The 14,028-nt window shown below is 36.6% G+C and overlaps 4 protein-coding genes across 4 annotated transcripts; 1 reads left to right on the top strand and 3 right to left on the bottom strand.

Moving 5' to 3' along the window:
• The first annotated feature begins 1,093 nt into the window (after positions 1 to 1,093).
• LOC18015768 (L-gulonolactone oxidase 5) lies at positions 1,094 to 3,303 on the top strand. The gene is made up of 4 exons (XM_006397802.1): positions 1,094 to 1,807; positions 1,885 to 2,140; positions 2,387 to 2,488; positions 2,582 to 3,303. The coding sequence occupies exons 1-4, from the start codon at positions 1,094 to 1,096 to the stop codon at positions 3,301 to 3,303; spliced, it is 1,794 nt and encodes a 597-aa protein (XP_006397865.1).
• Positions 3,304 to 3,497: 194 nt separating this feature from the next.
• LOC18015767 lies at positions 3,498 to 4,314 on the bottom strand. Its single transcript, XM_006397801.2, has one exon. It carries the CDS (start codon positions 4,158 to 4,160, stop codon positions 3,678 to 3,680), a length of 483 nt encoding a protein of 160 aa, XP_006397864.1. The 5' UTR covers positions 4,161 to 4,314; the 3' UTR covers positions 3,498 to 3,677.
• A 291-nt stretch (positions 4,315 to 4,605) lies between these two features.
• Positions 4,606 to 6,177, bottom strand: LOC18015766 (3-ketoacyl-CoA synthase 13). The gene has a single exon (XM_006397800.2). The coding sequence runs from the start codon at positions 6,175 to 6,177 to the stop codon at positions 4,777 to 4,779; it is 1,401 nt and encodes a 466-aa protein (XP_006397863.1). The 3' UTR covers positions 4,606 to 4,776.
• Positions 6,178 to 9,298: 3,121 nt separating this feature from the next.
• On the bottom strand, positions 9,299 to 12,366 carry LOC18015765 (rho GTPase-activating protein 3). The gene is made up of 5 exons (XM_006397799.2): positions 11,458 to 12,366; positions 10,560 to 10,680; positions 10,324 to 10,443; positions 10,002 to 10,232; positions 9,299 to 9,905 (listed from the first exon to the last, which is right to left on the bottom strand). The coding sequence occupies exons 1-5, from the start codon at positions 11,886 to 11,888 to the stop codon at positions 9,462 to 9,464; spliced, it is 1,347 nt and encodes a 448-aa protein (XP_006397862.1). The 5' UTR covers positions 11,889 to 12,366; the 3' UTR covers positions 9,299 to 9,461.
• Positions 12,367 to 14,028: the final 1,662 nt, after the last annotated feature.

Genomic DNA, 14,028 nt, shown 5'->3' with positions numbered 1-14,028 from the left:
GACTAGCTGAAATAGTGTATTGTTTTAGAACATTAGAAAACTTGGCAAGTGGACAAAGTCGACGGTTACTCACAATGAAATGAAAAGAAATAACGAGGCAAATATTAAATATATAAACTAAAAACATGTAGTGGGATTTGAAACTAAAAGCCCTTTAACTTATATATAGACAGGTATTATATTTTAGACCGTGAGCTTTAAATTGTTAACGAATAAACCCTTCTGTAACCCCAAAAAAAAAATTGCAAGTGAAACCATGTGTTTTGAGTCTCTCAAATAGACTGCATGGGGTTGACCAAAAAAAAAAAAAAGACTGCATGGGGCTTTGTGAAACTGTAAAACGGGTTGGTTTTGCTGAAGAACATCAAGATATTCTCTTCATCAAATTGAAAAACAGGGCAAGTGTAAAATGTTGAACAACCATAAATCATAGCGGAATAATTCTCTTGATTAAAAGTGAAATTAAGAGTGGAAGATAGGTAGAGATCGACTCGTGGGTTAAAATAGGTAAAATTGGGGTTATAATTTGTTCACAAACATCGATTTGCTAGGAATTTCTTTGTTCAGCTATACATATGCACAAAACAATTCCATGAAAACATCACGAAGAAAACTAGTAATTAATTATACTAAGCAGAAACTAAAATGATTTGATCTTTAGCCAAATTTGAAAAAGATACTAAGGGATGGACTAGGAGATTTTTCTGATCGAACATATCCCCCCTGTTTTTTTTCTTCTTTATCTAATATAACAAAACACAAACGATTTCCATTAACAAATTTCAAAAAGCTATAAACGATGCCAGCGCCGATGCGGGCTCGTACTACTATATATGGTTTAGGTCTATAAGATCATATGATACAAATGAATTTCTTTTGACACTAAAAAAATAATGGCTCGAATGTTGTTGGAAATTTTACAATATCTTACAAACTAGCACATGAAGTATCAGCGTTTTCTAATTTTAATAACAAAGATATTATATTTAAATCGCAGTGAACCAACCTTTTACACCACATCACCTCTATATATACCAACGGCACCATTCCCAAATGCATAGACTCAACAAAACTTAAACAAACAAAAAAGAAAATGGAATTTGGTTATTCTCCTTCGCATGGTTTCCAAAACGCTGCGTTTTGGCGGATTGTTCTCGGGATACATTGTATACTTACACTTGTGCATACGGGGCTCTCAACACCACCGGAAGATCCCGTCAGATGTGTAGCAGGAAACACGGATTGTATAGTCACAAACTCATACGGAGTCTTCCCAGACCGGTCCACGTGTCGAGCGGCCAACGTGGCTTACCCAACGACCGAAGCCGAGCTTGTCTCTATCGTGGCAGCAGCCACTAAAGCCGGACGGAAAATGCGTGTAACAACTCGATATTCCCATAGCATCCCTAAGCTCGCGTGCACTGACGGAACCGACGGTTTGTTCATAAGCACAAAGTTTCTAAACCATACGGTGCGTGCGGATGCAAAGGCCATGACCATGACGGTTGAAAGCGGCGTGACGCTTAGGCAGTTAATCTCTGAAGCGGCTAAAGTTGGATTGGCGTTGCCTCATGCACCGTATTGGTGGGGACTAACTGTGGGTGGCATGATGGGGACCGGTGCTCACGGGAGCTCATTGTGGGGTAAAGGAAGTGCAGTCCATGATTATGTAACCGAGATTAGAATGGTTAGTCCTGGTTCTGTCAACGATGGGTATGCTAAGGTTAGAGTCTTAAGCGAGACTACGACTCCTAATGAGTTTAACGCGGCTAAGGTTTCTCTTGGCGTTCTAGGCGTTATCTCTCAGGTTAGATCCATCTACATTTCATTTTTTGGGTTTTAATCGTGATCAAAACCCTTTCTAACAAAATTTCTTTTGAACAGGTGACTTTTGATTTACAACTGATGTTCAAAAGGTCGTTAAAGTATGTTATGAGAGACGATTTGGATTTTGATGATCAAGCGTTGACATTCGGTAGAAAACATGAGTTTGCTGATTTCGTATGGTTACCAAGCCAAGGCAAAGTTGTGTATCGAATGGACGATCGAGTAGCGGTCAACACGTCCGGCAACGGTTTGTATGATTACTTGCCGTTCCGTTCGCAACCCTCTGCTGCAATAGCCACCATAAGATCATCAGGTTCCTTCCTCGCTAGCTATCTTTATTTCTAAAAATTCTGGAGGATATATATTTATTACACCATTATACGTGCATGGTTGCCATATAGTATTAGTCTTAAATAGAATTATATCAAATGAAGATTCCATTATTGACCTTCTAAAAATCTCATCTCGCTTTTTTTTTTCAACATATCTCTGACCTTTAATATTAAAGAAAATTTAGAGAGACATATTAAAATGTTTGTTTTTGGTATAATAATTTTAGAGGAGACGCAAGAGACGGTCAGAGATGCTAATGGGAAATGTGCGGGAGCCACAGTGATTTCATCTACACTGTTTGCTAGCTCATACGGGTTGACAAACAATGGTATAATTATTTTTCCCGTTTATGTCTTGGTTGATATGAGTATGACACTGAATATATTTACTCAATCCAACCTTTATTTTTCAAATATTCAAGGAGTTGTATTCACCGGCTATCCGGTTATTGGAAGCCAAAACAGTATGATGTCGTCGGGATCATGTCTAGATAGCTTACAAGATGGATTAAGTACGGCGTGTGCATGGGACTCACGTGTGAAAGGCGAATTTTTTCATCAAACATGTTTCAGTATTCCTCTCACGCAAGTCAAAAGTTTCATCAATGACATCAAATCTCTTGTCAAAATCGATCCAAAATCTCTATGTGGCCTTGAACTTTACAATGGTATTCTAATGCGTTATGTCACAACCTCCTCGGCTTATCTTGGGAAAGAAACGGAAGCCCTGGACTTTGATCTAACATATTACCGAGCCAAAGATCCGTTAGCACCAAGACTCTATGAAGATTTTGTGGAAGAAATTGAGCAGGTTGCGTTTTTAAAGTATAATGCATTGCCACATTGGGGTAAGAATAGAAATGTAGCATTCGATGGAGTGATTAAAAAATACAAAAACGCACCTGCTTTCTTGGAAGTAAAGGAGAGTTTTGATCCCAACGGATTATTCTCGAGCGAATGGACGGATCAAATCCTAGGGATCAAAGGAAACCCTACAATTGTAAATGATGGATGTGCATTGGAGGGACTTTGTATTTGTTCGGAGGATGCTCATTGTGCTCCGACCAAAGGCTATTTGTGTCGACCGGGAAAAGTTTACAAAGAGGCTAGGGTTTGTACACGTGTCAGTAACATAAACGCGTAAGTGTGGTTAATTCAGCCGATAATTTATCAACTTCATTGCCTCTACATCAGAAATTCCCCCATCGTCATAAACACTTAATGAATGGGTCGATTTATCTTATCTATTATGACAAGTCGTTGCTTATGTTGTTGTAATAATTATAATAATGTGGTACGATTAAAAAAAAATTAATAAATACAGCTTATCATTTATAGTATGCTTGCGATAAATTTATATTAATCATATTTTTTTTACATATAGTGTTTTTTTAGGGTCGAATGACTGACATATACGTACTGTAGTTTTTAGTTACAGAAAAAAGGGAATTGAAAATAATATATATACAGCTAAAAATACTTTGAGAATACAGTAAACTGCAAAAGTCAAAGTCAAACTCAAAGTCCCGTGTCTTGAAACTCTTTGAGAAGTTTCTCGAATTCGTCCAATCTGTGTCCCCAATCGCTCTTGATCTTTAACGGCCTCACGTTACTGTAATCAACACCGTTATCTCTAGTGGACTCGCCCGCAGAAGATGACAGCTCCACACCTGTTATCTTCTTCTTCTTCGTCTTTTTGTCGGCGTTTGATCTCTTCCTCTGAGCCGTCGCTCTCTGAATCGCCCAGAGCACGTCTGATCCACTAATTTCCTTTTCCTTTGGGATCGGTTTATTCTGGTTCGATTCGGCGGAGCGGAGGATGATTTTCTGGCCTAATCCACCGACGGATTCGGATGTTTGCGATTTCGTCGGGATGTTACAAAGTCGACGGTGGGTCCCGTTGTAATTAAGCGGCGGAGACTGTGAATATCCGACGAAAACTTCTCCGGTTCGTCCCCTGAAAAATTGAACCGGCATCGGCGCCGATTTCACGGTCCACATCGTATAACTCCGATTTCCTGAGAGCGAATTTATCTCCGTCACCTTCTTTGCGGTGGTGGAGAGTATCCAGTCCACATATAGTAGTAGTAGTAAACTTTGGGCTTTTTAGATAAGGCCCATAAGACTATTGTCCTTCCAAGTTCTAAACATAATGAGTAACAGCCCAATAAAGTTTTTTTTTCTTTTTTTTTTAATAAAAAAAGGCAGCCAATAAAGCTTCTTGTGACAGAAAAAACCGCTAGTAACCAGAATTAATTGATTACACGCAAGGACTATAGAATGTGCACCCGAGGCCACTGCATTACTGTATAGCTAAATGAAATTAAATGATGATAGTAACAAAAAAAAGGTTATATATATATATATAAGATTTTATTAAATTATAAATCATCCTTTCATATTTTATATTCTTAGAAAGATAGACAGACGTATACAGATTATATTGATGATAATTTTTTTTTTTAATATGGATGATAATTCATTCGCCTAAATTATATTTTTGCGTAACATAAAATAAAAAGCTACATTTTATCGTCGAATGCAGGTAGAGATATATAGCTGATCTACGACAGCTAGTCACGTGACTTCAATTCCCACGTGTATCAATAACCAAAGTTTATGCCACGTGAACCGGATACTTGTGAACCGAGTCACCCCAAGGGTTACCCACCAGTGACTCGCTCGCCGGAATCGTTCTCAACGCTCTCCACACAATACTATTACATTTAAAACCCGACCCGAACGCCAACTGCCAAACCCGATCTCCTCGCTTGACCCGACACTTAGCCTCCGTATAAGCCAGCTCGTACCACAGGGACGAGCTGGAAGTGTTTCCAAACCGGTGCAAAGTCATCCGAGACGGTTCAAGATCAAGCTCACTGAGTCCAAGACCTTTCTCAACTGCATCAAGTAACGCTCTACCTCCGGCGTGAATACAGAAATGCTCGAAGCATAGTTTAAAATCCGGAATATATGGACTAATCTTTAACCGGAAAAGCTTACTCTTTACAATAAAGAGGATAAACCGGAGCTTTTCAGATAAAGGCAGAACAAGCGGGCCAAGTGCCGTAAGATTCGTCTTTAACGTGTCACCAGCGACAACAGTTAGTTCTTTAGATAGTGCGACTCCAACAATACCTTTGTCGTCTTCTTTCTGGTCAGCACAAGTGTAATGTTTATCGCTAGCGCCTTTGTGAGTCCTTACGAGTTGAGTCAACTCATACTTGGACCGGACTCGGTCTTGGCTCCGGTTTGAGAGCAAAACCGCTGCACCACCTACTCGAAATAGACAGTTGGGGACTAACATGGACCGGTCGTTGCCTCGATACATGCTAAGAGTCATGTTCTCGGTGCTAACAATGACTGCATAGGTGTTGTGGTTTGCTTTAAGAAGATTTGTGGCGAGATCGACGGAGATTGCACCGGCGCTGCATCCCATACCGGAGAGATTGTATGTTTTGACGTCGGTTTTGAGCTTGTACCGGTTTACGATCATGGACGAAAGAGATGGGTTAGGGTTAAACAAGCTACAATTTACAATGAAGATTCCGATTTCTCTCGGATCGACTCCGGTTTTCTTGAATAGTGAGTTTAGAGCTCCGAAGATGACTAACTCGGCTTCATGTCTCGCCTCAAACATTGATGGTGTTGGCGGGGAGGTTAACATGCAACGTGGGGCATACGTATCATCTCCTAAACCGGACCGATTTAGGATCCTCGTCATGAATTGGATTGTTTCTTCAGTGTAGAGTTGAGCACCTTTGGCCATGTTGAAGAACGTTTCGGATGAGATTTTGCAAGAGTCGGTGGGTTGGTGACATGAGAAGTCGACGAGGTAAACCGGTTTGGATCGGGTGGTTGAGTAGGCATAGAAGAGGATAGATATAATGATTAAACCGATCTTGACCGGAAAAGAAGAGAAGAAGTCATGGTGAAAATGAAGTAGATGATGTTGAGAGAGAGAAAGAACGAAAATTATAAGAAAAGGAAGCTTCAAATTTGCCATTGAGATGAGCATATGAGAAACAATTGGTTATTGGATTGGTTTCAATTTATAAGCAAGTAAGCAACGTAAGAAAAAAAGCAACATAAAAATGTGGTAGCGAAATTTGTATAAATATTTTTTTTTTGTTAAAAGTTGTATAAATAATTAACAAGCCATATGTGATCTCACATTAAACAAAAATCTGGTCATCTTAAAAAAAAAAAAATTGACATACAAAAAGTTGGTTATCTTTTAGTGCCGTGTTGCCAAATATTATAGCCGCCAAGAACAAATAATTACGACTGATTCAAACAAATTGAAAAATAATTTGATAATTCGATCGTGATTAACAGAGCAAATTTTTTCCGGAAAAAAATAGAGCAATTAGTTAAAACTTAAAAGATATCTCAAGTCACTATTTAAGCATTTTAACCATTATATTGTTAACCTATTTATTCCCAAACATAGATAGTTTTCTTATCTTTTCGCGTCGACTGCACGTACAGCTTTCATTATAGTAATTAAATTGTCATATATTTATATATCTATCGGCTTCGAAACTTTTACACTTTACGTGAAAGAAGTGTGTTAGAATCATGTGATTTCCCTCAAATTGATTTATGTAGTTAACTAATGAATCCAAAAGAGGAAACTCGAAAAGAGAAAGGACTCCAAAAGAGAGAGAGGATTTATTACGGATCAGTGTTTGGTTGGAGATTTGTCAGTCTATTTTAAATTGTAGGTGAAGTGGTCAGTGGCTGGCCAAGTTGGAACTTGGAAGTGGACCAATGAGAAACAAATATATTGAGACAGTGTATTCGTACATTTTCGGTGTGTTAGTTGGGCCATTTAATTTATCTAAACATACGTATATATAAAGTCACAGTTATTCCACAGCCATATATTGTTGTATCCAACATCGTACAAACTCGTCTCAGTTAATTACATCACACTTTTCTTACGGAAATATCTTATATGCAGATGTTTATAAAGATATCTATATTTATGTGGTTTTGAATGATGATTGCAACGAACAACACAATCAGATTAAACGCACTAGATCATCATGAAAGAAGAAAGATGTATTATGTTGCTCAACAAATACGACTAACAGCATGTACATCAGTGAATCCCTAAAAGATTCATCAGAAAGGGGTTCATCAGAATATAATAATATATTTTTTTTGGTTTTAAATTTTTTTTTAATTATTATAATTTTCAACCAATCAGGATGCTTTATTTTGGGATGATAACGTCTCTTCAGGTTCGTCGGGATAATACTATCTCTTTAATATTAAGATTTTTTGCTTCAAAAACTGTGCAATGAACCCTTCTTGATCCCCTGATGTACATGCTCAACGTATTTGTTTGTTGTTACAAAAAAGAACATATTTATTCTACTGTTATTATTTGAAGGCTGGCCTGACAAATAATTTGGGACGTTTAGAATGTTTGTTCTTGAAATAAACGAATTACATTATTAACCCAACAAAAGAAATCGATTTACTTGAAAAAATGTATAAGTTAAGCTTATCAATCAAAACAATATAGTTAGGGGATAAAAACAGCCATTGCAAAATTTTGAAAATATGTTGGATTTTTTATAGACCTTTTTGACAAATTTTGATAGTTATTATATTTTTTTGGAGTCAGTATTCCACATTTTTGTGCTATATTTTGCTGGTATTGCATTGATTGTATCGTTGTACTTGTACTATTATATATCGAGGCCTATATATACATAATCGATTTTTGTAACTTTCAAACAAAAAAAACTGATAAAACGGCATGGTTTTATTATGCCAAGTGGTTACAATCTAGAGTATTTTTATTTCTAAGTGAAAATCTAGTATTTTTATTCGAAGATCGGTATGAATATTCACTATGTACACTCTCGCTGCATCATATTCCACTGTTACAAATATTGTGTCTAATTTAGATTTTGATCAAAGAATTTCGGTTATACCCAAAAAACAGTACTCAAATGTTCACAGCTAAGGTTTTGCAGTAATTCAGTATAAGCCACCGTAGATAACATGCGGTTAGATGTTTTTATTTTAATGAAAAAATGGCAAAAATGAAAAATCTGAATTTCAATGCTACTGTTGTGGCTGACTGTGTTGAAGTTGAAAGATGACGAAAACGTAAAAGAAAAGCATGGTAATGCTCTCGTTTCACACCAAGAAAAAGTTATTTGAAGATTCTACGAACTACTCTGAATTGAAAAAAATATTTGCATCTTTTAAAACAAGCATTTACAAAACGTGAGAATTTCGATAGGGGAAGAAGACTGTATGTCAAAAGGATTAGAGATAAATGCATGAAACAATCACAACAACTATTCACTTCAGAGCATTTAAACAGAAAAATGTGATTAAAAAGGATGATTTACAATAATCAAGATGTTATTTGAATATGTGATTTGATTGGGATGTACGAGAACATTCTTCCAACAAATATAGTAATGAGATGTTGTATTAATTTGGTGTTATATATTTGTTTTCAAGCTTTATCTCATGAAATTTGTAATAATCTAATAGATTAGACTTCTTGTTTTTTTCTTCTTTACTTACAAGGTAATTCGAACCAAAGCCCCACTAATCTCGGGGTGAAAAAACCAGGCCGATGCCCAGTCCAGGTTAGCGCACTCGCCAAATATAAGTCGAACTCAGGAGATACCCAATTGATCCTATGTCTCTAGTCCACTACCAACTATACACTGTAGACATCATACTTGTATTGTTAGTTCACAAATGTATATTTTTTTAGCCCATTGACACGTACTTGTCCTTTGGAGCTGCTATCGAATCCCTGCACTTAAAATAGCTGGTCGAGTGGTCTATGATTTTTCTAAGTATTGTCTAATTGTTGTTTTTTATAAGAGTAATTTTGAAATATAGAGATGGTGAGTTTAACGCCCCAAACAAAAAAACCAAAGAAAAATCGCTAATAGGGTCAGAGAAGACTATATGTGCTTACTCTGTTTTTGAAACAGAGAATGGCTCTGTTTCATGGAACAGAGTAGGATTTTCTCTCAGATAAGATCTCACATGCATAAGGATTCAGGTTTGTTCAATTCAGTTAAGATCTCAAAAACACCTCTCGAAGTCGGTTTGAATGAACCAAGAGACCTAGGTTTCCAGAAAATGACATAAGATAACCTCTGATCTCTTCTCTTATACGTTCATTTTGAATTCATTGAATAAACGTTATACCTATATCAAACAACTAACACCTATAATCGTATTTCACAATATTTTTTACACTCTTAAAAACAGAATAAAAAATAAAGGGAACGAAAGGGAGGCAAGTGAAATTCACCAAGGCAAAGAAGAGAGACGTGAACCCCAAGCATCTCGTCCTCTTCTTCCTTCATCTTGATTACTTACAAGAGGTTTCTTTGTTGATTTGCTTAACTGAAACAATGGATGCTTACACAGCCTCTGAACAGTCCCAGTATTTTCAGTTGTATCTTTACGATCGTTTCTCTTCTCAGTGTTCCAAAACTCTTCTTCATTGTCAGCCTCTAGCCTAAACAGAGTAGCCACTCTCAAGAACTTAGGGTTACTGTTGGGTTTCTCAGGGCCTAATATCTCAGAGTGTTGTGATTCCCATACTTCTGATTGATCTGATGTTTGTTTCTCGATCCACCTTGCTTTCACATCTGCGTTTTCCCTCTCTTTGAGGTTCATTAAGATCAAAGTCTTGAGAAAGTTCATCACTTGCACCGCGTGGATCAATGCAGTTAAAGGATCTGCCATCTACAGTATCAAAACATTTTCATGAGAATTAAAACATAAAAAAAGATCAAAGCTTTCTCTTAAAAGGAAAAACAGCATTTTTAATTGTTGACTGACTTGGGTCATGTTTGGAGCGAAAACCATAGCTACATTGCGAGCATTCATTTTGTTGAACTGTTCATGCTCCACCACGTCAGCCATTAGACCAATGGCCCAATCGAGAAGCGCAGATTCAACCGGAGGAAGAAGAGTCACGAGCCTCCTACAATCTTCTTCTGTGTTACACTTCATCACTTGCTCTGGTGTCAACACATCAAGCACTCCTGTCGGTAGCTCCCTAAACCACGCCTGTTTCAATGAACAAACAAATCAAACCATCTATTTCTTAAAAAATTCAGACATATTGAAGAAACCTAGTATTATTGTTCTTTTTTAACACCTTTATTAAACCAGCCAAGCAATGAACGTCAATACCACGCGGTACCACACCGCGGTTTAGCTGTCTTCGGACATGCTCCTCTTTGCCGTTGTCCGGATTTATTCTGAATATTCCTTCCGCCTTAAGGCAACAAACAATCATACATAATATCATCAGCATGATTCTTTTGACACCGAAGTAATCCAAAATTGTTAAGAAATTTGAAGAGACCAGAGAGAGAGAGATTGGAGACTTACTTTAAGACCTCCTTCTGTGTAAAGACGTTTCTGCATCCTGAGAAGGATCGTTGGGACGCTGTTTCCTCTGTTGTCGTAAGAGCATTGCATCGACTTTGCCGATACTCCAAAGACACTCACACTGAAACAAGAAATCACTTGTTACACATACACAAACCAGACTAGTGAATATCCATAAGTTTCATGGTATGAAGAACCATTTTTAACTGTTCACTCATGTAACATTTTCTTGTGCGTGTGGCCCCACAATTCTTAGATATCCACTTTTATAATTTCATGACTAAATAAATCTAGTACTTATAAACTAATAACGGAAGGAGATAGATTTCTGGTGTATGGTTTTTCTGCGACGTTTTCGTCCAACATAATTTTGAATGATTTTATCAACCAAAACAAAAAACAAATTTCAATATCTTATAAACAGAGTCGGTTTGTCGTGTATGATAAATGATATAGATATGTAATCAGGTCTTCGTTGTTATATGATAAAATTCTTGTACGTAGGGTCCTAATTTTTTTATATCAAGTACTGCCTATAAGTTAGATAATCACAAAAACCAAGCTTTCTGCCTAGATTGTTTCATATATCATAATATTCGTGGGTTAGAATATTTGGTTCTTGAATTTTCAGACTCTTGATTAATCTTCTATTTAAAAAAAAAAAAACAAATAAGAGAGACTTTTTTTGTGAAAAAAAAAAGCGTGTCATAATCATGCATTAAATCTAAACAACAACCATCTTAATGATACTATCCAACACAGTAACATGTAAAATGCAGGGATCCAGCTATGAAAATAATTATTTAATCCCTCACATATATCCTAATATTTTTTTTCAAGAGATATGGAATAATGTCACAAACGAATCAAAAATATAGTGATGAAAAATATAACGGACCTGGCGCTAGGAGCTCGAGGAGGAACCTCCGGTTCGAGCTCAGAGGGAAGACCGAGAAAACCATTAAACCGGTCGAAAGTCACGTGACTCACGTGCTTAACCTCCGTCGGCCAACCTATATCCATAGACGTCGCCACGTCATCATCACCTCTCTCCATGCTACAAGACATCACCAGCGACTTCCTCAGAACCGCAGCAAGAAGGTCGAGGATCGTGAATTGACCCGACCCGGACCCGGACCCGGATCTCGACCCGTGTGAGCTCAACGGCGTGGATACGTCGTAGTAGTCTGTGCTCGTAGTGCTATGTTCTTCTTCGTAGTCTTCGTCATCGTCATTGATGTTCTCGTATATGTCTGGACCGGGTCGGGTCGCATTAAAATTCGGGAACCCGGTAGCTCCAGTAGATTTGGATCGGGAGAAGTTAGTCATCGTCAGTCTTTTCTGGTCTACCGGAGAATATGAGAGAATGTAATATTAATGGTGGAAGTTAAGCAGAAGAAGCTTTAAATGTGAGAGAAAGAGAGAATGAGAGAGAGATAGAGAGGGATATAAGGGACTGTTTGGTGAGAAAGAAAGTGAGGAAAATTACAGATAAATCGCGTAGAAACAAAGGGACTATTCTCTCTTCTTCTTCTTTTTTTTTTTACCTTTGTGTTTTTGTTTTTGGGATCTGTGTTTAGTGGATAGGGAGAAAGAGTGACGGAGACGTAAATGAGAATGAAATCAACTTAGGAAGTAAGTAATATTCAAGGTTTTGTAATGGTGAAAAATAAAGAAAAAAAAACAATGATATACATATATATGTCATACTTGTGATAAGATTTTATATAGAATAGTTCGACGGCTCGTGAGGCTGCCTAGGAGATGATTAGATGAGATGGGTGACAAGTAAGAATGGGGGACATACGAGTCAGTGTTATTTTTGGAACTTTCTTTGATTTTGTTTCATTTACATGGTTAGTTCAATGATAATTTTTTTGTTTTTCTTAAGGCTCATTTTTTTCCCCTGCTCTTCAGTCTCTATGACTCATGTTATTAAGACACTTCTTTTGACCAAGAGAGTTTGATCTTTGTGAATTTGAAAATGTTCATGCTACCACTCCTTGTATTAAATTGCAATGTTTATTAGTTTTAATAAAGCCAGAAGTTATACCAAAATAACATATGGTATGATTTTCGGATTTAACCGTCCCAAACTTGATGCAAATATTGCTAAATTGATTGAATTGTTAAAAAAACACAAAAACAGATCGCCAAAGAACAAACATACTTTTTCGTTCCATTGTTAATATATATGATTGTAAGCACATTTAATGATACGACGTCGTTGTTTAGTGGGGACGACGATATATAACTCGACATAAAAAAAAGACGACTTCGCTGTATTGTCTTGGCTTCTTTTTTGTTTAGTTTTTGTTTTGGGGATACGTTGTCACATGGTTACATGTGCACTGGTTCGTCGAAATTCTTGTAAAAACGTCAGATACACAATCAAACATTTTGTATCAAAATTATTCGAGCCTATTATGATTCGTTTAAGATTAATTATATAAAACAAAAAATTGATGGTCTGTATTTTAAGTATTTTCATACAATGTGATTCGCTCGGTGACAACATATTTTTAATAACTCATACCTATCTTAGATCGTGCTTCTATAGTTCAAGCTTAATGATAAATAAACGCATTACTTTTTTTTGTTTAGGTGTAGAATGTTGAATAATAGAAAACGATCGTGCTGGTTTTATTCGATATCATCATTAATTCATTACTAATTATAAGTTTTTTCTTTCCATAATTAGACCACTTAATCACAATCAATGTACTCTCGCTTTTTCAATAACTTTTGTTTCTCATTGTAAATGTATAAGATTAGTCATCGTTTGCGATCTTATTTCGACATGTTATGATTGTTTTTCCTATAAATTCCAACCCGTATACTCCATTTATGACAAACAAATAGAGGCTGCATTATATAATTAAGAGCGTAATTTATTGCACCGGAGTATTATTTAGGTTATAGTTATTGAACTGACGGCGTTAAATCGGGAGTATACGCCGTTAAAGTCTGAGTTAACGATAGCATTAGCATTTAATGAGCACTGGTTCACGTGATATCTTCTGTTTTAATTCATCGTGTTGCCGTACGATGAAGACACTATAACAAACAATCCGACGGTTCACGTGATGTATCCTCTCTAGTACTTGTACAGTTTTACTTATGAGGTTATTACCTAAATGTTCACATAATTTAATGTTGCCTTTTCTATAATGTCACTAGAAATGTGACCAGGAAATAATAAAACTAAATCCAAAATTTCATTTTCTTAACCGGGTTTAATATTTCTCCCGGTTCTTTAGCGTGTCGCCATCTTAATTGTCAATTTGTCATATAGACCCTAGTTAAAACATGAAGTACTGTATAGTAAAAGTTAGCATAAAGTTTTCTTTAGGGAAAGTAACATTTTTGTTTTCTTTTGATCATTTAATTGTTTTAATCCCGTCGATGCGGACAAATGTTTGCCACTAAATGAACTTTTAAGGGCAAAAGCTAATGTCAAATGTCAAAC

Source organism: Eutrema salsugineum, unplaced genomic scaffold, assembly GCF_000478725.1.
Source record: "Eutrema salsugineum unplaced genomic scaffold, Eutsalg1_0 scaffold_22, whole genome shotgun sequence".
Classification (NCBI taxonomy): domain Eukaryota; kingdom Viridiplantae; phylum Streptophyta; class Magnoliopsida; order Brassicales; family Brassicaceae; genus Eutrema; species Eutrema salsugineum.
This window is presented reverse-complemented; position numbering and strand designations above follow the sequence as displayed.

What these genes read in the sequence shown, in the direction of transcription:
- LOC18015767 (XM_006397801.2), bottom strand. Translation starts at nt 4,160, where the DNA reads ATGTGGACCGTGAAATCGGCGCCGATGCCGGTTCAATTTTTCAGGGGA.
- LOC18015766 (XM_006397800.2), bottom strand. Translation starts at nt 6,177, where the DNA reads ATGCTCATCTCAATGGCAAATTTGAAGCTTCCTTTTCTTATAATTTTC.
- LOC18015768 (XM_006397802.1), top strand. Translation starts at nt 1,094, where the DNA reads ATGGAATTTGGTTATTCTCCTTCGCATGGTTTCCAAAACGCTGCGTTT. An exon ending in TTCTAGGCGTTATCTCTCAG is followed by an intron (nt 1,808 to 1,884) that starts GTTAGATCCATC and finishes TCTTTTGAACAG; the next exon opens with GTGACTTTTGATTTACAACT. An exon ending in ATACGGGTTGACAAACAATG is followed by an intron (nt 2,489 to 2,581) that starts GTATAATTATTT and finishes CAAATATTCAAG; the next exon opens with GAGTTGTATTCACCGGCTAT.
- LOC18015765 (XM_006397799.2), bottom strand. Translation starts at nt 11,888, where the DNA reads ATGACTAACTTCTCCCGATCCAAATCTACTGGAGCTACCGGGTTCCCG. An exon ending in ACACAGAAGGAGGTCTTAAA is followed by an intron (nt 10,444 to 10,559) that starts GTAAGTCTCCAA and finishes TGTTGCCTTAAG; the next exon opens with GCGGAAGGAATATTCAGAAT. An exon ending in TCGCTCCAAACATGACCCAA is followed by an intron (nt 9,906 to 10,001) that starts GTCAGTCAACAA and finishes TTGATACTGTAG; the next exon opens with ATGGCAGATCCTTTAACTGC.